Here is a 25202-nt window from a genome sequence, read left to right as displayed (position 1 = left end):
CAGACTTTAAAAAAAAAAAAAAAAAAAAGTAATTCTTAGAGCAAAACATTGTATTGAACTAATTAAAATATTTTATATTTTAAATATAAATATTTATTTAAATAATTTCTATTTATTTTGTATTTAATTTGTCATTATATGTGACCTGCAAACCCACAAAAACACAAGGGAAAAATAAGAAATTATATTTTGCAATAATATATGAAAATGATGTAAAATTTAGAAAATAAATATTTAATATTTAAAAAAAAAAAATCATGACAATAAAACCACATCTGGCACCCAAATTCTCAGTGTTTTACTGTGTCTGAATATTCTAATTTAATACTTAATATTAAAATATATTTAAATTTAAATGATTATTGAAATAATAATTCTACGTTTTCTTCTGTCACTGTGTGTGACCTGGATATGTTCTCGACAGGTTTCAGTGAGATTCGTCTCAATCCTCCTACGCTGCTTATTTTTCTTTCACACATTTTCTCTCTTTCAGTTCATTTCCATTTCATCCTCTGTTTGTTTCGCGCCGTCGTTCCTCGGGACAGACTGTGTTCTCTGAAATATAAGTGACCCGCTGAGGAAGACGAGCGCTGAAGAGATGAAGAGGCTCTCGGGTCACATGATTAATCTCGCTCTCGTCTCGTTATAACACCGATCAAAACTATAACAATAACTCTATGATCAATAACAGCACATGATCAATAATGCTGTCTGGAAACTCTATAACTCTATAATCAATAACAACACATGATCAATAATGCTGTCTGGAAACTCTATAACTCTATAATCAATAACAACACATGATCAATAATGCTGTCTGGAAACACGCCATGAACTCACTGACGTCTTACACAATCATGGTTTCTCACACTTTTGAATAAGAAGGTGTTTTATTTCATTAATATATTTTCTGCAAGTAGTTTTTTTAAAGGACACTATAAGTCAGGCCAGTTGACAGTCTTGCCTGGGCCCGGGACGAGATAATAGATGCCCCCCCAACAATAAAAAAACGCTTAAATTTCGGGAAAAAATACAATCCTTTTTTAACCTTTTGGCTTCCCGTACATCCAGTTGTGCTTCTTGCTCGTATTCAGTTCTGATGGTACGCATGGTAACTGGGCAACTACGCATGACTTGTAGTATGATTGCGTAAAGGGAACAGGAATTCCGATAGGGAACAGAATCGACTGCTTCACCGGACTTGTGCTGACCGGACATTTTGAGCGCTCTGAACTTCAAATTAAATGACAACATCAAATTTTGATCAGTGGCCAAACCATTTTGTGTTGGGGGTGGGGGGGTTCTTGGCCACTATTTCAAGGACAATTAGGAAGAAAACAAATCAAAGCTTTTATGTAACTCAAATATTACATATTTTTTCACAAATAGGCCTTTTTTTTAATGTATTCAATAATTTAATGAGGGCCCAGTTCTGGGCCCCCCCCCCCCTACCCTGGGCCTGGGACAACAGACCCGTTTGTCCCCCCCTGTCGGCGGGCGTGCTATAAGTGCACATTCAATACTATTAAACACACTCCTTTTTCCCATTGGCAGTTATGCCAGTGTTTGGGTTTTTTGTTTTATTTGTATTCTTTATAAAAGTAATTTAAGTCATATTAGAAGTGGTTGTGAGGGGTTAATAGAGGTGAAGTCCCTGTAACGCGTGATCCGTGGTGTTTTACTATAGTAAAGTGGTTGTGGATTGTAATGTTTCTTTAATTCTCGCTGTGAGTCGATGAATCTGTGTGTGTGAAACTGGCGGCCGTCGTTCCCCAGGGTTATTTTTAGCTTGTGGATGATGAATCTGTGTGTGTGAGAGAGAGATACGCACACACACACATGTACACACACACACTCACACACAAAGACACACACACACACACACACTCACAGACACACACACACACACATCGATCAGATGTTCTCTTCCTGTTTCTGAGTGAGTTCTGGTCCAGAACATGTTTCAATAACAACCAGATGTCTGTGAGAAATATTAGAGTAAATATTGGAGTAGAACAACGGCCAGAAGTCTTGAGTTTGAGTTCTGGTGGTTCACTGAAGAACTGCTCCAGTCGATCACAGTTCATCCCCTGATTCACAGTTATAAGAGTGCAGAATCATTCAGGGAATCATGAGTGCTTCGGTTATTAAATCACACGGTGTCGTCTGTAATTATTAATCGTGTGTGTTTGTATTATCGGCTGCTAGTGTGTAACATGAACCTGATGACGTCTGTGTCTGTCTTTCATTGCTCTGTCTCAGTCTCTGTATATTCAGCTGCAGGAAACACAGAGTATTTCAAACATGTCAACAGAACTTTATGAACATTCCAGAATTCCATTTTGATTTAAAAACGGAACCAGTTCTTTTTTCCCAGCATTACTGGAGAATGTATTACAGTTTCTTTCAACCGCCTCTTTTCTTTTACACACAAATCTAAGAATTGCACACACAAAATGCGAAATGCCTCACATCTCTTGCAAAATGAAGCACTGCATTCAAAATATCACAAACATCTCAAAGCAAACTTGTCTTATGGTGTAAACACCTTTGACATAACTTTATATTTCTGGATATATCACACACAGTTATTCAAAACCTAAAGCTCTTCTTTCATGACATTCCTGTACATGATTGAAAGTAATTGGCAGAGATGATTGAAAGAGATGTTGAAAAATTCACGGTAAATACGAAAGCATTGAAACCAAACTATAGTTTTACTGTAAGCGTTTGTGGTTATGAATACAGTATTACACAGTCCGAAAGACCTATAACTCGACCTTTGACCTTTTATAGGCCTATACCCCCCCCCCCCCCCCCCCCTCTCTCTCTCTCTCTCTCTCTCTCTCTCTCTCTCTCTCTCTCTCTCTCTCTCTCTCTCTCTCTATGTTAATTCGTTCTTGCAGTAATTTCTAATTAAGATGAGTAAAACCCAGCAGAGTCGTGATTGTCCCGCTGGAATACAGACGCACATGTGTGTGTGTGTGTGTGTGTGTGTGTGTGTGTGTGTGTGTGTGTGTGTGTGTGTTATGTGCCTCTTTTTGCCGCAGTGATTATGATTATGATTTTCCTCTGTTTTGTGTTTCAGGACAGTGTATCCGATCACCATGACGACTGAAATGCAGGAGATCGCCATCACAGAGGAGAAGCCTTTACTGCCGGGTCAATCAGATGCTGTGAAGGTCACACACACACACACACACACACACACACACACACACACACACACACACACACACACACACACACACACACACACACACACACACACACACACACACACACATCATCATCATCACAGAGGATTAGTCTTTAGTGCCAGTCAATCAGAGCCTGTGAAAGTCTCACACACATACACACTCTGAGCACACACACACTTCTGCCACCTGCTGCACATCTGAAGAACTTCAGCATCAGAGCTATTGTTTATGCAGTGGATAATGATTATAATGAATAAGTGGATGAGAGTCAGTTAAAGCACTAATGCACTAAACTGAGACATCGCCTGGCAAACACACAGCCTGCAATTACATTAATAACACTGCTATTTATTTATATGTGCTGTTTGAAAAGTCACCGTTTCACACACTTAAAATGATTTGATCAAACCCTGAGAATTAAACAGATTAAACTGCCAAACCATAAAACATGTGAAAAGAAGAAGAACGAGGGTTAAAGGTCGTGATCTGTTCACCCCTTAGAATCGTGTCAGTGAGTTTTGCATGAACAAACATCACTTACTTTTGTTACGAAGTTCGTTATGTAAATATGTTATATATTGTTGTTGGGTTTGTCAGTTAAATCACTGTAGATTCTTTATAATTACAGTTTTATAAACATATATATTTATGTAAAGCTCATTTAAATACCATTGTCTATACGAAATGCGCAATATAATTGATAAATATGTTAAATATGATTCAGTCATGCTGTGTTTTAACTTTTTATATATTGTTGTTGGGTTTGTCAGCTAATTCCCTGTATGTTCAATAGGTTATACACTGTTTATTATAACCCAGACGTGAGGTATTTATGCACACCTGTCGTAAGCAGAGATATGCGCTGATATCCAGACTGTGTGTTTAGAGATCGCTGTGATTATTGTGTGCAGGACGTGGAGATCGCGGCCCGAATGCTGCTGGATCAAGGCCAGGTGGGTCAGAAGTGTGCCAGACATTCGTGACACACTCAGTGTGTGTGTTTGTGTAGTTGACTGATAACTGGTGTATTAAAACCCTCATCCTTCCCTCAGGTCATTTTCACCCAAAATGCAAAAAAAAAAAAAAAAAAAAAAAAAAAGATATATATATATATATATATATGTATATATATATTGAGGTGTGCAAGACCCCAGGACTTTTGTCGCACTTGAACCTCAAATACACAAAAAAAAAAAAAAAAAATTGGATTCGAGGAGTTTTGTGGTTGAAATGTAAAAAAAGTAACAAATCCGTCCCTCACGGGTCAATTTGACCCCCATAGAAATGAATGGAATACGAGGAATGCTTCAGGAAAACCTAAAAATGCTCAAAATTCAAACTAAAACTGCTAAAACTTTACCAAAAAAATATTTTATCATGTCTACATGTGTATCTGAATGCATACTGAAGACTACTGGCTTTAGGACCCAGAGGAACAGCTCATTTGCTCCATATAGAGAGATAAGGCCATCAAGAATGATGACATATCATGTTATATAATTTTTTTTTTTTTTTTCAAAAGAGGTTTGCAAAGACACCCAATGTAAGATATTTTGAGCTGAATTAAAAGGGTTATGCATGAAATTGTGAGTTATTTTGAATTTAATTTGAAAAAATATGTGAGGAATGTGCTCAAATTACTGTTTATTTTAATTTTTTGATCAAATCTAGTAATTTAAAGTTAAATAAATCTCCAACAAAATTGCATTAAAAAATAGAAAATAAAATAAGCTTTCTGAAAGGGCTTTGGGTCATTTTGACCCGCAAGGGAAAGATGCATTACAAAGTGCTTAATGTTTTTCAACACCATTCACAATCTTTAGTGTGAATTTGAATGCAGAATAATAATCAAAATGTTGTTAAAATGAGGTTTATATCTAGTTTAGCATGTCACACTGCTTGACATGTCACGCCAGCTACCCATTATTAATTATGTTTCATCATAAATGCATGAGCGTTGTCTTATCAAGCGTTTGTGTGTGTGTGTGTGCAGGAGCACAATGTGGAGACGCCTCACGGTGTGCTTCATGTGACGGTTCACGGCGCCGGGAACGCGCGCAGGCCGGCCATACTGACCATACATGATGCGGGAATGGACAGTAAGTCACTCACATTGACATACAGTGTTCTGGGTAACGCATTATAAGTAATCCGATTACTTTTTTTAAGTAACTAGTAAAGTAACAGATTACTTTTAAGTTTACAACAACATTTCTGAGTTACTTTTTCAAATAAGTAACTTTATTTTCATACTCCTGTCTGCATGTTGAGAGAAATCGGGAGTAAGTTGCGTTGTGTGTAAACATGATGGTTATTGTTGTTTTAGCCTAGAGTACGTTTACACGAATTCAATACATTGCATACATTCGCATACATACATTGTCAGATACCAAAATACTAAAATGCTGTATTCTGCTGCCAGGCCAGTAGATGGCGATGAAACACTATAGACTGAACACGTAATACACATGTGCATGACTTCATCGTCTTCAGAGATTCACGTTTTTGTTGTTTACACGGAGACCGTTTTCAAAAACGTGCACTTTGAAACCCGTTTTCAAAACTTTACGTTTTCAGGCGCCCAAAACGCTGTTGTTGTGTAACCGAACGGAAAAAACGCACAAAAAGTTTTACGTTTTTAGTTGAAAACGGTGTCGCATAAACAGACCCTCAATGTGGAGACGCCTCACGGTGTGCTTCATGTGACGGTTCACGGCGCCGGGAACGCGCGCAGGCCGGCCATACTGACCATACATGATGCGGGAATGGACAGTAAGTCATTCACATTGACATACAGTGTTCTGGGTAACGCATTACAAGTAATCCGATTACTTTTTTTAAGTAACTAGTAAAGTAACGGATTACTTTTAAGTTTACAACAACATTTCTGAGTTACTTTTTCAAATAAACTGAGTTACTTTTTCAAATAAGTAACTTTATTTTCATACTCATTGACTGACAGCTCCTGTCCGCATGTTGAGAGAAATCAGGAGTAAGTTGCGTTGTGTGTAAACATGATGGTTATTGTTGTTCTAGCCTAAGAGTACGTTTAAGTTTTAAAAAGGACGCACAAAAAGTTTTACGTTTTTAAAAAGTTGAAACCGGTGTCGAGTAAACAGACCCTCAATGTGAACATGCATTTACTCATCTCACCCATCTGCACAAAAATGTATTGAGTGTTCCTCAAAATTAATAAAAACCATGAAATGCAAACTAAGAATATTATACAAACCTACAATAATTAAATATGTTAAATAACTCAAATATACTTAATGCATTTAATTTCACTTTATTAACCAATGTCTTTGCCGCTGACCTTCGATGATCCAATCCAACCATTAGCAAAAATGACTTTAGATAAACACCACATTTGTGTTTCTTTTTCTTTTGTTTGTTTGTATTATTGTTGAGTTTAATAATCCTTTTACCATCTACTTTCCTTTTTACAGCGCTTTTAATCGTTTTCGCGGATCCGTTGAACGGGGATTGTTTTGACAATGTTGTGGGGTGTACGCAAAAATAGGCAAAGGAAAAAGTTCTCGTGTTGAACTTTCTTCTTCTGCGATCTGGAATAGCACAGCGCAGCTGAAAGGTTTGTTTGAGCGGCGCCCTCTACTGTGCAGGAGTGCATTTGCATTTCCTTCAGCCTGAGAATCATTCAGTTCACTTTCAGTATAAAGGCCAGGGCCTTTACAATCGCCAAGAATATAACTTTGTTATTTAAAAACAAACAATCAAGCCTCAGCCAGGTGAGAAAAAGTAACACAAAAAGTAACATAATGCATTACTTTCCATAAAAGTAACCAAGTAACACAATTAATTTTCCCCAACACTGCTGACAGAGAGTAAGACATTTTATTTTTTTTAAACAAATAACACAACTTTGGTTTTGCAAAACACACTAAAAAAAGAGTAAAATTACACTTATACATCCAGTTATAAACAGCAATGCTTTCTTCAAACAAGCAAATATAGATTTAAGGGAACCTTCCTAAAACATGGGAAAAACAAATGACTGATCACTTTTAAAACGGATTCACTGATATTTCAAATCAGGGTGTTGTTTTTTATTTTATTAATTTTTTACTTCTTGATGCCACTGACCCCTAAATATGATGTTCCTTTTGCGATTCTTTCAAATCTTTAAGACTTTCTTCATACTTCTGCATTTATTTGATCAAAATACAGTAATGATGTGAAATGTAGAACAGCATTTATCTGAAATATAACTCTTTTCTATCATTATGTCAATGTTGATCAATTTAATTTGTCCTTTCTGGATAAAAGTAATAATCTCGTTTTCTTTTTTTACAGTCTTACTTGCACCAAACTTTTGAATGGAATTGCATCACGGTTTCCTAAAAAATATTAAGCAGCGAAAATGAGTTTGAACATCATCAGAATTATTTTATATTAGTATGATTATTAGAATGATTTCTGAAGGATCATGTGACACTGAAGACTGGAGTAATGATGCTGAGAATTCAGCTTTGATCACAGGAATAAATTACACTTTACTATATATTCACATAGAACACAGTTCATTTAAATCGTAATAATATTTCACAATTTTTACTGTATTTTTGATCAAATAAAAGCAGCCTTGGTGAGCATGAAGAGACTTCTTTCAAAAACATAAATAAGTAGGCTACAATTTTTAATGTGTACAATATTATCTGGAAAATACTATCTTTTAAGCTAAACGTAAAATATAACACAGCAACTGTGATTAATCTCATTACAGACCAGTTTTTAGTAAGCAGAATCAACTGGTAACAATATTACAAAATGATGTAAATGCTGTAAAAAGCAAATGTGTTAAAGCAGGTGTAGACGTGACGACAGATGTGAAGCATACACACTCTGGGTGAGTGTGCTTTTCCTCAGATGTGAAGTAGAACTGACTCAGCTGTTCAGGGTTTGCTAGCGTGTGCAGCGCTGGCCGTGAGGTGATGGCGCCGTGTAAACGATCCCTGCGAAGTGAACGGGGATACAGTGGTAAACTCGGGCAGGTTGAACAATAAACACTGCCACGGTACACGCAATGATCACGTGAGCGCTCTCAGTCTGGAGTTGAACTTCACACCGTCCGTTTCTCCACACGCTCTGAACGATGAACACCCTGAACTTCCTCACGCTGACACACAAGTTTCGTGAGTTTCTGACGCCTCCTCCGTGACAGATTCCCACAATGGCATTGTAGTCGTCCTTATGTACAAAAGACTGGTGAGGATTCACGCCACAGAGACGCGTTTTCTTCATATAATCGACCCAAGCGTGCCTCTTCGACGTGTCGAAATTATATTGGAGAATGTGTTGGTTCAGAAAAGCATGAAAAGCGTTTAGACTCGAGGTTCCCCGACAGGGAGACGGCCAGCCAGAAAACATCTCGGGTTTATCGTCAATGGATGTGACGTTACTCAGTCCTTCACTGAACACCAGAGTCACAAGGAACACGAGGAGAAACACAGATCTCATCCTGAAAACACACACGGATGTTAATAAGAGAACAAACACGGGCTTCTATACATTATAAACTGTGAGCTGCAATTATGTGGACAAACACATCAACAGCATTTGCATTTTGTATTTAGGAATGATTACTTCACAAACTATGATGATATTCAACATTATTTATAGCTTTATAACTTTTGAAAAATAAGGAGAAACACAGATCTCATCATGAAAACACACACAGATGTTGATAAGAGAACAAACTCAAGGCTTTTCTACAATATAATAATAATTAATAGCTTTATAACTTTTGAAAAATAATCTGAGGCAGTTTAGTTGAAGATTGGACAGACTTTAGTTCAAGTTTCAAAGTAATATTAAAAGATTTGAATGAATTTAGTTGAGTAAATAACTCTTTGAAAGTATTTTTGCCTGATCCAAATGTGTTAAATATCCGATTAAAACTGCAGGACGAGTTTTATAAAGTACATTTTCAATAGAATTGAAGTGGTCAAACACATCAACAGCATTTGCATTTTGTGTTTATGATTACTTCACAAACTATGATGATATTCAACATTATTTATAGCTTTATAACTTTGGAAAAATAATCTGAGGCAGTTTAGTTGAAGATTGGACAGACTTTAGTTCAAGTTTCAAAGTAATATTAAAAGATTTGAATGAATTTAGTTGAGTAAATAACTCTTTGAAAGTATTTTTGCCTGATCCAAATGTGCTAAATATCCGATTAAAACTGCAGGACGAGTTTTATAAAGTACATTGTCATAGTTCAGATTCAGCACCGCATTTACATTTTGTATGTAGGAATGAAACATGGGGAAAACATGCGACAACAAAAGGGAAAATCAGCGAAGAAGTGACTAGATTTGCCGAGTTCTGCTTTAAGTAAATAACTTTTTTAATGTTTTTTATTTTTATTCTATTTTTTTACCAGATCCAAATGTGTTAAATATCCGATTAAAACCGCAGGACGAGTTATAAAAAGTACTTTTTCAATAGAATTTAAGTGTATATGTCAAAGTTCAGATTTATTAGACTTTCTGAATTCATTATAACATGCAAGAAAATCAGTTTACCTGTTTAGTTGCTGCAAGCCTCGACTGTTGAGCGAGTCTCTCTTCCCTCTTCAGTGAGCGTTGGATATTTTGTGCTGTCAAATAAAAATGTGTCAAACTGTTTTAACAGTTTTTCTTCTCTTGTTCCTGACATCAGCATTTACTGCGATAACGTACAGCAGTGTTCAAACGCTTGGGTCAGAAAGTGTTTCTTAAAAGAAGTCACCGAGGCTGCTTTTAAATGATCAAAAATACAGTAAAAACAGTGAAATATTATTGCAATTTTAAACCGCTGTTGTCTAAGTGAATATATAGTAAAGTGTAATGTATTCCTGTGATCAAAGCTGTATTTTCAGCATCATTACTCCAGTCTTCAGTGTCACATGATCCTCCAGAAATCAGGATAATATGATAATTTGATGCTCAAGAAACATTTATGATTATTATCAGTGCTGAAAACAGTTGCGCTGCTTTATAGGTTTGTGGAAAGTTCAGAACAGCGTTTATTTGACGGAGAAAATGATGAATGTCTTTACTGTCCCTTTTGATCGATATAATGCATCACTGATGGACAAAATTAATTTCTTTTTAAAAGAAAATTCATACTGACCCTTACATTTTGAACAGTAGTGAACACATTATTCAAACTTCTATTCTGATTAAGTCAAATAAAAGATACATGTTTTATTACTAAACTAGCTCTGACTAAAGCTTTTACATAAGCTTAATCATTTAAGATGAGATATTTAAGATAATATGATTAATCAGAGCAGAGGCAATAGAGGATCTTCAGTATCTAAACTGCAGGATTTAGTTTTTGCACTGTATTTGAAGAGGATAAAGCTTTACCTGTGTGCCGTTCTTGAGCTCGTGCAAATGAAAGAGTCTCGATGAGTCTGAGCTGAAGTTCAGAAAGCGTCACTAGACTCATATTTATTGGGTGAAAAAAGGGAGGAGTGAAAATACACTTTTTTATTTTTTTTTTTTTTTTTGTGTAAAGGCAGATTTGTACAATGCTATCGGCGTCTTCTTTATCTAGGAAGGATTGCAAAGACGCATTTTTGTTGGGTAATCTGCCCAAGCCTGTTGACTGTTTTTGTCAAAATCACCCGAGAGAATCATCTGTCTGTGATTTACATTCATTATAAGCATATTATAGATCGCTGACAGTCTTTAAATTGATCAACTTTATTCAATCCATCACTGAACACCAGTCACAGGAGCACAATAATAACCACCAGTCTCATCCTGAAAACGCTTAGATTTGCACTGATAACTATAAATAGTTATGAAGTAATGCACTCAGTGAAAGTCTAAACTCTAAACCGTGCAATAATTACAGATCTCTTGCTACTACGTCTAATTGCCATAAATAACTAACCATAGGCTACATTGTAAACAATTCCTACATATTTCAACATAAAAACAGTTGCTGCTAAAATCAAGTTGGGTGTATAAGTCGTTTAAACTTAAATTAAACTGACTTACTTAAAAAAAATAGCTGAATCATGCATAATTTATAAAAAAATTGTTATTTAAATTATTTTAATGAGTTTAAGTAATGTAAAAACATGTTTCCATGACTTGTTGATCTTGTTTGTTTTACAGTAAATAAAAAACATCATAAAACATCTGAGTATATTGTTACACTTTCTGAATTCATCATAACATAAAACTTAGTTAGAAACTGAGTCAGAAGTGGTTCGGAGTGTGTCTAGACGAGTTTCACCTCCCTCTTCAGTATTTCTTGCTACGAAAGAATACAAGTGTGTGTTCTTCTCTTGCTAACGGTCAGCATTTCCTGCAATGTCTTCAGTGTGTGATCATTCAACCCTGGTGGAGTTTAATCTTGTAGAACTAATCGAACTCAGAGAGGCTTGATTGATGCAAAGCATCCTCAGAAAAATGCTGTATATGTACTAGAACAAAATTATGATCATTACAGATGCATTATAAAAATTCCCATTGTATTATAACATCTCTATTCAGATTCACCTTTGTGTTTCTTGATCTTGTGCAAATGAAAGAGTCCCGTTGAGTCTAAGCTGAAGTCTATAAGCGTATCTGGACACATATTTATTGGGTGGAAAAAAGGCAGGCGGGGGTGTGGGGGGGGGGGGGGTGCACTGCAAATGTGTTTCTTGTATATTTGAGATTCTCTCCTCACATTAAAATTGAGAATGAAACACAATGATACGAACACATTGATGAATGTTAGAAAAGATCCTGCTTTAAATGTCTAAAAGCGATACTTTTGGCATCTTTGTATATCGTACTACTTTAAATTTAATCAAACTAATTTCACAAACGAACTGAGATGAGACATTAATGATTAGGCAGATGCTTTTATTCAAAGAAGTGACTTGCATTGCATTCAATCTATACATTCAACAAGTTCATTTTATAATACTGAACTATAAAAAGAAAGCTTTATTGAGATGCTAATCATGCATTTAGCATTTAAACATGAATTAAGCATAGCAATGTCAAAGCAACATTTCAAGCCTTGTTGAGTTCTTCTAGATTGTTTGTCACAATTAACAATTACATAATATTTGCCTTTCCTACATTTCCAATCATACACTCAGTCTCGTTGATACTGTGAGATGGTAGAAGGGAAGATTAGAAATGTTTGCATTCGACTTAGATTATGGTGCTTTTGGCAAACATCATTTAGAGATGAAGTAGAACGACTTTTTCTCAAAGTTGTAAATAAAACAGATTATTGGACATTTTACATGAAAATTCTATTTCATTCCTTCAACTTCCAGATTTCATATTTAATTCATTGTGCTTTAGTACTTGCCGTTTCTTTGTAATTATTTGTGACATTTTCTTGCATTTTTAAAATGTGAAAATGCAGTAAATTACAAAATAAATCCCACATATATTGAAGTGCACATGCTACTAACATCTGCTAAACTGTCTGAGTTTCGCAGGTCGGACCGGGCGGGGATGGTTTCGAACTAGATTGTGCCACATAGCGAACAGGCAAACAGAAGTTTCCAATGAGCTCACAAGACAGAGTTATATATCGGTACTCATACTCGACTATAACTTCACACCGTCCATTTTTAAAAGCACTTTCAACAAAGTACACCTTGAGCAAATCCTTACTGATGCACTGGTTTTCTGCGACTTGGTTGCCTTGTCCGTTGCAGATTCTTACTAAATCAAATGTGTAGCTTTTTCCAAAGAAGATTTGTAAAGGTTCTTTGCCACAAAGCTTTGTTCTTGTTAGGTAATCTTCCCAAGCTCGCTCCTGCAAGGTGTGGAAATAACTCGTGAGCACGTGTCTCTGTTTAAACCTATCAAATCCGCCGTCATCTACAGATCTCTGGCAGGGTTGTACCCAGTTAGAATAACGGTCTGAAAACACCTCCGGTTCATTGCTGCTGAAACTGATGTTATTCGACCCATCACTGAGCGTGAAAAAGAGCACGAGAAGAACCGCCGATCTCATCCTGGACACAGAAGAGAGACAGACAGATTCACAGTTAAAAAGATAATTAACTGTTTCTTCATTGTAATAAATGCACACGTAGGTTGTTTGTTCATTGCATTCTGGTTTTTAGGACAGATTGTTCAAACGATTATGAAGAGATTCACCAATATCTATAGCTTTATAAGTTTTGATTATGTGGCACCTTTACCAGAAATTGTAAATGCTATTTTCTCAAGGCTTTGTAGAAAAGAACCAAACTCAATACAATTTTACAGACAGAGGGTTTTGAAAATCAAGGTTTGTGATAATCTGAACCAGTTTTGTAGAAGATTTGACCAACTTTGTTCATCAGTATAATCAGTTAAAAATGGCAGTAAGGTTTATGATTGACTTTGAGTAGTATTCATTGAAATATACGGTTTCTAATAATATAATATAATATAATATAATATAATATAATATAATATAATATAATATAATATAATATAATATAATATTACAATGATATATTTTTGGCCATGGTTTGTACAAATACTGTGCATATATTTTTTTATTAATTGCACCACTTTGCTAAGTGTCATGACATAATTTTTCTGTAAGCTCGATTCACTGTGATAATTAGCAAATTTCCAAATTTTAACTTTAATTTAATGATTACTTTTATAAACACAGCCATATTTGTATCAGATCATATTAAAGCTGGAGGACGAGTTCGGAAAAGTACAGAATTTGGTTTCTAGTCCATTTAGTTCAAAAGTTATAACAGAAATGGTTATTAGCTTAATAGTTCATTAGTGCTCACACTGTGTCACCAGTGCTTGACTGAAAACATAAAGATTCTGTGCAAAAATTACAAACCATACATATTTACAGACTAAATCATAAAACAGATCTGACGCTTCATTTTAACATAAAACTAAGTCACACGATGGTGTCAGGTTACCTGTTTAGATGATGAGCAGAGCACTCGTTTATAATGCAAGTCTCAGTCCCCTCTTCAGTATTTTCTGCTGTGAAAGAATAAAAAAAGTCTGAAATTAACAAGGTTTCTTGTGATGTGAAACGTTTGTGTGTTTGACAGTAGCATTTACTGCAGCGTTTCATCCAGTGAACTTTAATCTTCTTTAACTAATATAACTCACACTCAGTGCTAATTCTGACATCAAATTTTGATTTAGTTCTCAGATTATTTGTCGGATTAATTTCAGGTAGACTATCTGCAGCCTCGAAGCTATCAGTCATCAGATGGAAACCGGCACCTCAATCTCGGGAGAATGATCCAGCAGACACAGAGACTGTGCAGAACCATAACATTCTCAAGTTTATTAAGGCAGAAGAGTCATATTTATACACAAGATCAAGCAGAATCATCCACAATGTCCAGTCCATCCAATCACAGCACTCAATGATCAAACCCTACCATACATGGCATATTAAGAAATATAATAATAAGCATGTCTGGAGTTCCTGTTTGTGTGCGAGTGTATAAGTGTGTCCATGGTGTGCACATAACGAAAAGAAGTTACACAAGGGCATCTTAGACAAGAATAGCCAAAAGTGGCACCTGAGAAATAAGAAAAGATGAACAGTACAGTATACTTCAAGTTAATTTGATTAAGTATGCTTAATTTTTGAGCATACTTTATGTAGTACGTATACTAATATCAATGTACTAGTAGTAAACGTGTAAGTGTACTGTTTCAATACTTCTTGGGATTAAATTGGCCCACTTTTTAGTGTATAAACGTATACTTTAAAAGTAACAGTAGTAAACTGTTTTTGCAGTTTACTACTCAACTAGTTTACAACTACGTTTCTTCGTTTGTACTGCAACTTATAGATGATAGTTTACTAGTTACTTGTACCACTTTTTTTAGTTTATGAAAGTACACTTTGAAGTATAATCTCAGTAAACTACTAATTTAGTAGTGTTATACTGCAAGTGTACTTGTAGGTTTTCTTTAAGTCACATCATACTTACTTGCATAACATCACATCATACTTGCAGTTTACTATTTATATGATATTTTTGCACTCTGCACCCCCAGTATGTAAAACTATGTGAACAAAAGCATTTAATAGGCAATCAATAAAAAGAGAAGCCAAGTATACTTAGAATATTTAATTATACTTTTAAGTATATCTCAAAACATTGATTAAAGGTAAAGGCCAAATACACGTTTTATACAAACTGTGCACTGCAAAGAAAGCTTTTATCGAGATGTTGATTCTAAATCACTTTTGTTGAAACATTGAAAATACTGAAATGAATGTCAACATAAAACTGTTGCAAAGAAATATTACCATCTGATGTACCAAGTTAATGATGAAACAACATTAATATTTCAGCTAAGGTGTGTCAACAAATTCCTGACCATTTCAAAGTTTGGGAAAAAAACCTTTTAAAATACAAATGACACCATTACAACAGTTAATTTATTTTATTTAACAGTTTAACACAATCTATGACAAAAAGATACAAAATACAATTCTTTATAAAAAAAAACAACCAAAAAAAAAAAAAAAAACATTACTTTCTGAAGTCTGACTTCATTATAACTGCAAGTGGTCCAACGGTTCAGGTTTTCAAAATCAGTCTTGCATCAGACTACTGCCTCTTTTCCTTTGGGTTCTCTGAAATCTTAAAAAGAAAACAAGTTACTAAGAGCCAAAGGTGGACAGTAATGAAGTACAGTTCCCTTTCATTGTCACTACGAGTTACGTCGTGATAACGAATGGGGTTTTGCTTCGAAGCCTATTACCTTCAAGTATTACAAAATAAGCCAATGGCAAGGAAATGCCAGGGGTCTGCGGAATTTGCATAGTGTGACTCCGCCTCACCTCGTGGATATATAAGGAAGTACACTGGCAACATGCAGTTATGTTTTTGCTTCAGAGCCAAGAGGTCCTCTTCACTCCTGCAAGCCTGTTTCTCTGTGTCTACTTCAAGTTTCTTCGAGACGAACAGCTCTCCAGTGTGTGTTGGTGTGACGGCGTGATCCAGCGAGTTTCACATTCCTGCCTGCTGATCTGTCAGTCAAGTCAAGTCACCTTTATTTATATAGCGGTTTTTACAATACAGATTGTATGAAAACAGCTTCACATTGATAACATGAAAATAATACAACAAAGTTTGTTTCTAGAAGAAAATTGCATCATTGTCCACCGTAAATAGGCAGATCAATAATATTGTTGAATATTAAATGTCCCCAACTAAGCAAGCCAAAAGCCAAGGCAACAGTGGCAAGGAACCAAAACTCCATCAGTGACAGAATGGAGAAAAAACCTTGGGAGAACCCAGGCTCAGTCGGGGGCCAGTTCTCCTTAGGCCAAGGAGCGAACAGTGTATGATTATGATCCAGGCAGCGTTACAGAAGTCAGATTGGTCGTGCCGATGAGACCTTCACAGGTCTGATGAGACTGGCACTTCAGGGATGCGTCATGGTTAGGTCCACGTGCAGATCCACCCTCTGATCTGCATACGGTCGGGGTCCACCTCACTTCAGTAAACTGAGAGATTGGTTGACACTTTAGTACTGCGTTGTCGTCGCGTCCAGGCGCAGGTCCTTCATCGGATCTGGAGATGGCCTGGATCCGGCGGACTGCGGTAAACTTCGGTATAAGCAGAGAGACTAATATTAACGTAGACGCCATTCTTCTTATGATGGGATTAGTACATCAGGATTTATGGGAAATGTTCTCGGTTCCGTCTGACCTAATCTATGCAGCCTAATATGGAATTATAGAAGTCTATAATGTGTTATGTGTATGCTAGGTCAGCTTTGAACTGACAATTTAAAGGACACTCCTTCCCCCGGTGGAGGGCCGGGGGAGAACCTCTTCTTCCAAAGAACTGACATTCCCATCTCTGAGCCCTCAGAGGCCGCGGATGGCAGTGTGCGACACTCTGCCTCACTACTCTTGTCCCCCGCTGTGGCCAGACCCCTGTCAGAGCAGACCCTCACGGAACGCTCGTCCATTTCTGGCCTCTTCTGTCAGGACGCGGCATATGACCGTGCCCCCACACCGGGACGTTCCGCCTCCTACATCCGGCCAGTTATTCCGCCTTGCTGCCCCATCGTGGGTATGTATGTGGTTCACATGACCCCGCTGGTTTTTTGGAGCTTCCCCATTGGCTCGTGAGAACCATCAGGATCGGCTATGTAATTCAGTTTGCACAGTCTCCTCCCCGGTTCCAGGGAGTCCTCTATACAGTGGTGGATGGCAATACCCATTTCATGCATGCGGAGGTCGCCACCCTACTGACGAAGGGTACGATCAAAGCTGAAATGAAGTTTGGCCTCTATAGTCCCTACACAGGCTTCCATCCATGATGTTTATAGCTTAATGCATTTTCGGATGTGTTCGTTCATTGGATTGTTTTGCAGCTATCAACCTGAAGGACGTGTACTTTCATGTCACCATTCTTCCTTGACACAGACCATTTCTTCGGTTTTGAGGTGCAGGCATACCTGTACATGGTTCTCCCATTCGGGTAAGCCCTGTCTCTGCGTGTCTTCACGGAATTCACCAAGGCAGCCCTTCTGCCACTCCGGCAACACAGGGTTTGCATCCTATACTATCTCGACAACTGGCTGCTCCTAGCTCGCTCTCGAGACCAGGTTTGTGAACACAGGGATTTGGTGCTCCAGCACCATGGCCGTTTGGGCCTTCGGGTCAACTGGGAAAAGAGCAAACTCTCCCCCGTGCAAAGGATGTCTTTTTTTTGTATTGTCAACTCAGTCCCCATGTGTGCGCAGCTTACGAGCAATTTTGCGCAGTCAATGCTGACTTGCCTGAGTCAATTCCAGAGCAAGAGTGAGTTCCAATAATGTTTTTTTAGAGGCTCCAGGGGCATATGACGTCTGCAGTGGCATCCCCGCTCGGACTGTTTCAAATGAGACCGGTCCTGCACTGGCTTCACGATCAAGTCCCGAGGTGGGAATTGCAACCAGGGATGCTCCGAGTACCAGTTACTCCGACCTGCCGTCAGACCTTCACCCCGTGGATAAAGCTTAGCTTTCTACGAGTTTCAGAACGAGTTTCGAAACTCAGAACGAGTTTTCAGGCATGTTGTTGTCTCAACAGTTGCCTCCACCACGGGATGGGGTGCCATGTGCAATGGGAAAGCCTAACCGTGCAGCCTACGAGTTCTCACGGTTTCAGCCACTTCCTAGGGAATGGAGACTCCATTCCCAGTCGATTTAGCTGATTTGGGTACAGTTCGGCTACGCACATTTAGATCTGTTTTCCTCCAATGAATCTTACGTCTCTGTTCCCTACATACATACATAACTGTACATACATAACTGAGACATTACTTGAGTGCTTTACTTAAAGGGATACTCCACTTTTTTTGGAAATAGGCATTTTACAACTCCCCCAGAGTTAAACAGTTGAGTTTTACAGTTTTGGAATCCATTCAGCCTCAACTCTCATTCCTGCGTAATAATCAAGAAACTTTGCTGCTGTACCATGGGTGCAGCAGGCGTAAAGATATGACGCAGCGCCTGTTAATAGTCCCCAGCTCGGTAGCCTATTATCAGGCGGCATGCGCTGCGTCATATCATTACGCCTGCTGCACCCATGGTATGGCAGCAAAGTGGGTGGTAGGACTGTTAAGTAAAAAATAAAGTTGTTCTCTTGATTAATCTCTTAATTCCACAGATACTACAAACTGGTCAGTGTATTATTCACTAGGTTGCTTATGAGGCATAAGGTACTGTAACAATGCAACAATAATAAAACAATGCATTGACATTTACTTTTTACTTTTGATACTCAAGTACTTTTAAAAACAAGTACATCTATACTTTTCTTGAGTAAAAATCGGTCTTTGCATCTTTTACTTGTAATGGAGTAATATTTGACCAGTAAATTTGACAGAAAATTGTGTACTTCATCCAGCTCTCTCATTGAGTCTGAGCTGAAGTTTATAAGCGTCTCTGGACTGATATTTATTGGGTGTAAAAAAAGGCAGCCGGAAAATACGGCCTGTTTTTTTTTTTATGCACTGTAAATGTGTTTCTTGTATATTTGAGATTCTGTCCTCACATTAAAAATGAGAATGAAACAATGATTCGTCTAAAAGCGATACTTTTGGCATCTTTGTATACCGTACTAATTTAAAGGTAACCAAACTAATTTCACAAACGAACTGAGATGAGACATTAATGATTAGGCAGATGCTTTTATTCAAAGAAGTGACTTGCATTGCATTTAATCTATACATTCAACAAGTTCATTTTATAATACTGAACTATAAAAAGAAAGCTTTATTGAGATGCTAATCATGCATTTAGCATTTAAACATGAATTAAGCATAGCAATGTCAAAGCAACATTTCAAGCCTTATTGAGTTCTTCTAGATTGTTTGTCACAATTAACAATTACATAATATTTGCCTTTCCTACATTTCCAATCATACACTCAGTCTCATTGATACTGTGAGATGGTAGAAGGGAAGATTAGAAATGTTTGCATTCGACTTAGATTATGGTGATTTTGGCAAACATCATTTAGAGATGAAGTAGAACGACTATTTCTCAAAGTTGTAAATAAAACAGATTATTGGACATTTTACATGAAAATTCTATTTCATTCCTTCAACTTCCAGATTTCATATTTAATTCATTGTGCTTTAGTACTTGCCGTTTCTTTGTAATTATTTGTGACATTTTCTAGCAGTTTTCAAAATGTGAAAATGCAGTAAATTACAAAATAAATCCCACATATATTGAAGTGCACATGCTACTAACATCTGCTAAACTATCTAAGGTCTGCAGGTCGGACCGGACGGGTATGGTTTCGAACTAGATTGTGTCACATAGCGAACAGGCAAACAGCGGTTTCCAATGAGCTCACAAGACAGAGTTACATATTGGTACATAGACTTGACTATAACTTCACACCGTCCATTTTTAAAAGCACTTTGAACAAAGAACACCCTGTACAAACTCTTACTGATGCACTGGTTTTCTGCGACTCTGTTGCCTCGTCCGTTGCAGATTCTTACTAAAAAAAAGTTGTTGCGTTGACGGAAGAAGGCTTGTACATGTTCTCTGCCACATAGATTCATTTTTGTTAGGTAATCTTCCCAATATCGGTCCTCTAAGGCGAGGAAACCCTGCGGGAGCACGTGTCTGTGTTTAAACCTATCATATCCGCCGTCATCTACAGATCTCTGGCAGGGTTGTACCCAGTTAGAATAACGGTCTGAAAACACCTCCGGTTCATTGCTGCTGAAACTGATGTTATTCGACCCATCACTGAGCGTGAAAAAGAGCACGAGAAGAACCGCCGATCTCATCCTGGACACAGAAGAGAGACAGACAGATTCACAGTTAAAAAGATAATCAACTGTTTCTTCAATGTAATGAATGTATACGTAGGTAGTGATAATCTGAACCAATTTTTATCAGTTTAAAATGGCAGTAAGGTTTATGATTGACCTTGAAACAATCTAAGTATTCATAGAAATATACGGTTTATAATATAATATAATATAATATAATATAATATAATATAATATCAATGACATGTTTTTGCCCATGGTTTGTACAAATACTGTACATATATTTATTTATTAATACCACCACTTTGCTAAGTGTCATGACAGTTTTTCTGTAAGCTTGATTCACTGTAACTATGATAATTAGCTAATTTTAACATTAATTTGATGATTACTTCTATCAACACAGCCAAATTTGTATCAGATCATATTAAATCTGGAGGACGAGTTCGGGAATGTACAGAATTTGGTTTCTAGTCCATTTGGTTCAAAAGTTATTGGTGAAATAGTTATTAGCTTAATAGTTCATTAGTGCTCACACTGTGTCACCAGTGCTTGACTGAAAACATAAAGATACAAGATTACAAACCATACATATTTATATCATACATAATAAGTTCCTGTCAATACATCATAAAACAGATCCCATGCTTCATTTTAACATAAAACTAAGTCACACGATGGTGTCAGGTTACCTGTTTAGATGATGAGCAGAGCACTCGTTTATAATGCAAGTCTCAGTCCCCTCTTCAGTATTTTCTGCTGTGAAAGAATAAAAAAAGTCTGAAATTAACAAGGTTTCTTGTGATGTGAAACGTTTGTGTGTTTGACAGTAGCATTTACTGCAGCGTTTCATCCAGTGAACTTTAATCTTCTTTAACTAATGTAACTCACACTCAGTGCTAATTCTGACATCAAATTTTGATTTAGTTCTCAGATTATTTGTCGGATTAATTTCCAGGTAGACTATCTGCAGCCTCGAAGCTATCAGTCATCAGATGGAAACCGGCACCTCAATCTCGGGAGAATGATCCAGCAGACACAGAGACTGTGCAGAACCGTAACATTCTCAAGTTTATTAAGGCAGAAGAGTCATATTTATACACAAGATCAAGCAGAATCATCCACAATGTCCAGTCCATCCAATCACAGCACTCAATGATCAAACCCTACCATACATGGCATATTAAGAAATATAATAATAAGCATGTCTGGAGTTCCTGTTTGTGTGCGAGTGTATAAGTGTGTCCATGGTGTGCACATAACGAAAAGAAGTTACACAAGGGCATCTTAGACAAGAATAGCCAAAAGTGGCACCTGAGAAATAAGAAAAGATGAACATACAGTATACTTCAAGTTAATTTGATTAAGCATACTTAAGTAAAGTTCAAGTATATTTTTGAGCAAACTTTATGTAGTAAGTAGACTTATATCAATGTAGTAGTACTGTAGTATACTTGTAAGTGAACTGTTTCATTACATCTTGGGATTAATATATATATGATCCGAAGTAACTCGCTACTTGAGTAGTTTTTTCATTGGATACTTTTTTACTCTTACTCAAGTAACTATTAAGATTATTACTTTTACTTTGAGTAAATATTTCTATAAGTACTTGTACTTTTACTTAAGTACCGTTTTTTGAATACTCTACCCACCTCTACTTAGGTTGCATTCAAACTATACATTTGATCAGATCATTTTAGATAAACAAACTGTGCACTGCAAAGAAAGCTTTTATCGAGATGTTGATTCTAAATAGAATCATTGAAAATACTGAAATTAATGTCAACATAAAACTGTGGCAAAGAAATGTTGCCATCTGATGTACCAAGTTAATGATGAAACAACATTAATATTTCAGCTACACCTCAAGGAGTGTCAACAAATTCCTGACCATTTCAAAGTTTGGGAAAAAAAAACCTTTTAGAATACAAAGGACACCTTTACAACAGTTAATTTATTTTATTTAACAGTTTAACACGATCAATGACAAAAAGATACAAAATACAATTCTTTATAAAAAAAAAAACAACCAAAAAAAAAAAAAAAAACATTACTTTCTGAAGTCTGACTTCATTATAACTGCAAGTGGTCCAACGGTTCAGGTTTTCAAAATCAGTCTTGCATCAGACTACTGCCTCTTTTCCTTTGGGTTCTCTGAAATCTTAAAAAGAAAACATGAAGTTACTAAGAGCCAAAGGTGGACAGTAATGAAGTACAGTTCCCTTTTGTTGTCACTACGAGTTACGTCGGGGAGACGAATGGGGTTGCGCTTAGAAGCCTATTACCTTCAAGTATTACAAAAAGAGCCAATGGCAAGGAAATGCCATGGGTCTGCGGAATTTGCATAGAGTGACTCCGCCTCACCTCACACGGTTCTAATATCAATATTATCATTGGTTTCATTACAGATGCATCATGCACCAATCAATCATTTTAGTTTCTGAAACCCCCCTCGTACCACAGTGCACATCATGTTGCACTTAATATCACTGCAGTTTATGCCTTGCCCTGAAGCCAACCACCCTAATGCAAATATTGTTGTCTTCATCATCATCATCATCATCATCAACTACTTTTAAGTCTTTAGTGATTCGTAAAAATACACAACAGGGACAGTAAACTATAGTGGTTTCAACGTGCAAGCCATGTAAAGAGAGTTTATATACCACTCTATTAAATAGTTTCGTTTATGTTTTTAAGATTGTGAGTGGTTGGCTTGTTAGGCCTAATATATTTGTATATCAGAGATTAAAAGTCGTGTAAATTAACGTAAAACATATTATCATATATTGAAAAAGCATATACATTTATATCATTGTCCCAATTGCAGCAAAACTGTTCTCAGGAGATACGTTCAGAGGTGGAAAGTCCAGGGGTCAGAAAGTAAAAGTCCTGCCATATGTTTATTCCACCCATGAACTCACACAGCAGAAACTCCAGTGTTAAATGAACTCTTCTGTGAGCTTATTTGGCTCCAAGCGTGTTAAAGTTAATGAGATAATTTAGTGATTGATTGAGTGATGATTGAGCATTATTGAAGACATTTGATGTTAACAAGCAGAATCACCAAAGGAGAAAATCTCTTTTTTAAGTTACCATTATGGTGATCAGTGTTTGCTTTAGTTGGGCTCTTGACCCTTAAACTATTGACGTTATGTTTAATTTGGCTGCTGTATCTGAGTTATACCAGTCAGATGAACAACATGAAAAGTTTATCAGGTGGTGTTGGTTATGTTTTAACATAATCTTTATTTGACCTGAATCACTGAACTCACTTAGAGCCTTATCTCTGACTTACATTTACATTTATGCATTTGACAGATGCTTTTATCCATACTTAAATGTATATTGATCATTACAGCATCACAGTGATTCTACAGAATAAGATCCAGATTTTTCAGTATAATCCAAGTGATTTCTTAATGTTCTGGTATATAAAAAAAAAAAATAAAATAAAATAAAATAAAAATTTTCCTTTAAGGCACACACAGACATTAAGATTCAGTGTATGATTCTCAACAATGGTGACAAAAAGAATATTCAGTTAGAAAAAGGAAATTACTAAGACAATTTAGATCATCATTTATTCATACTGCAGTGCATGATGGGAGCCATGAATGAGTTGTGATTGGTGGCACCCAGAATGCACTGCAACATGCTTTATTATTGTCACCATTGTTGAGAATCACAGGCTGATTCTTCATGTCTGTGTGTTCAAATAAAATACTTATAATAAGTATACTGTATATTATAATACTTTATATTATTATAATACTTTAAGTCTTTTGATCAGAACAACTTTTAAGAAATACTGTAGAATCACAGGCTGTTGTAATCAACAAGGTAAACCTAACTCTCTAAATGAGTTTTGTGTTTCAGGTCAAATGATGATTATGTCAAAATATAACCAACACCACCTGATCAACTTTCTCTTTGTTTATTCTAATGTGTTTGTTCTAATGTTAATAGATTAAGGGTCAAAAGAGCCCAACTAAAGCAAACACTGATCACCATAATGGTAACTTAAAAAAGAGATTTTCTCCTTCAGTGATTCTGCTTGTTAACATCAGATGTCTTCAATAATGCTCAATCTTCACTCAATCAATCACTAAATTATCTCATTAACTTTAACACTCTTGAGTCTGGAGCCAAACAAACTCCCAGGAGAGTTCATTTAACACTGGAGTTTTTGCTGTGTGAGTTCATGGGTGGAATAAACATATGGCAGGACTTTTACTTTCTGACCCCTGGACTTTCCACCTCTGGATACGTTATGGAAGCTCACTCACAAATATGCTCATCAAATGTATCCCTTCAATCCTCTAAAACTTCATCTGCAGTGGTTCATTTGACCTCAACATCACCTGCACTGTCCTCACTGCCATCTACAGCCAAGTGTCCTGAAGTACATAATGTGCCAATGTGTCTCTTGTTTAGTTTTTAAATTGTTTAGACCTAATAGTTCCTTTGTATGCTTGACGGTCATTAGCTTTGCTGTTATATTGAAACAGTCTACTTGAATGCCAAATAAATAATATAACATAATATTTTGATGAACGTAAGCTGCAAAATATAACTTTTGGGGGAGATTTCAGTGGCGTTATAGCACGCAAGTGCATTAACAGCGTCAATACAATGCGAATGAGCTGCTGGAAACATATTTCGGCACATAATTTGTGTTGATTGCAAGTGACGTCACAGGCAGAGGAAGCGCTCGTGTCTGAGCGTGC

General features: G+C 36.6%; 1 protein-coding gene and 2 long non-coding RNA genes across 3 annotated transcripts in view; 1 reads left to right on the top strand and 2 right to left on the bottom strand.

The window, feature by feature from the left end:
- The window catches only part of ndrg2 (NDRG family member 2), a 65413-nt gene that overhangs the window by 15822 nt on the left and 24389 nt on the right, over window positions 1–25202 (top strand). The window contains exons 2-4 of the mRNA XM_079865980.1: window positions 3089–3182; window positions 4112–4153; window positions 5194–5299. Of these exons, the coding sequence (XP_079722106.1) occupies window positions 3108–3182; window positions 4112–4153; window positions 5194–5299 (223 nt within the window). The 5' untranslated portion in view covers window positions 3089–3107. The remainder of the gene's footprint in view (window positions 1–3088; window positions 3183–4111; window positions 4154–5193; window positions 5300–25202) is intronic.
- On the bottom strand, window positions 7965–10652 carry LOC307155382. The gene is made up of 3 exons (XR_013820502.1): window positions 10580–10652; window positions 9752–9825; window positions 7965–8679 (listed from the first exon to the last, which is right to left on the bottom strand). It is a non-coding gene; the product is annotated as an uncharacterized lncRNA (long non-coding RNA).
- LOC307155383 lies at window positions 12061–14493 on the bottom strand. The gene is made up of 3 exons (XR_013820503.1): window positions 14318–14493; window positions 14119–14185; window positions 12061–13194 (listed from the first exon to the last, which is right to left on the bottom strand). It is a non-coding gene; the product is annotated as an uncharacterized lncRNA (long non-coding RNA).

Source organism: Squalius cephalus (assembly GCF_949319135.1).
Source record: "Squalius cephalus genome assembly, chromosome: 3".
NCBI lineage: Eukaryota > Metazoa > Chordata > Actinopteri > Cypriniformes > Leuciscidae > Squalius > Squalius cephalus.
The sequence above is the reverse complement of the archived record's forward strand: the minus strand, read 5'-3'. Positions and strand labels throughout refer to the sequence as shown.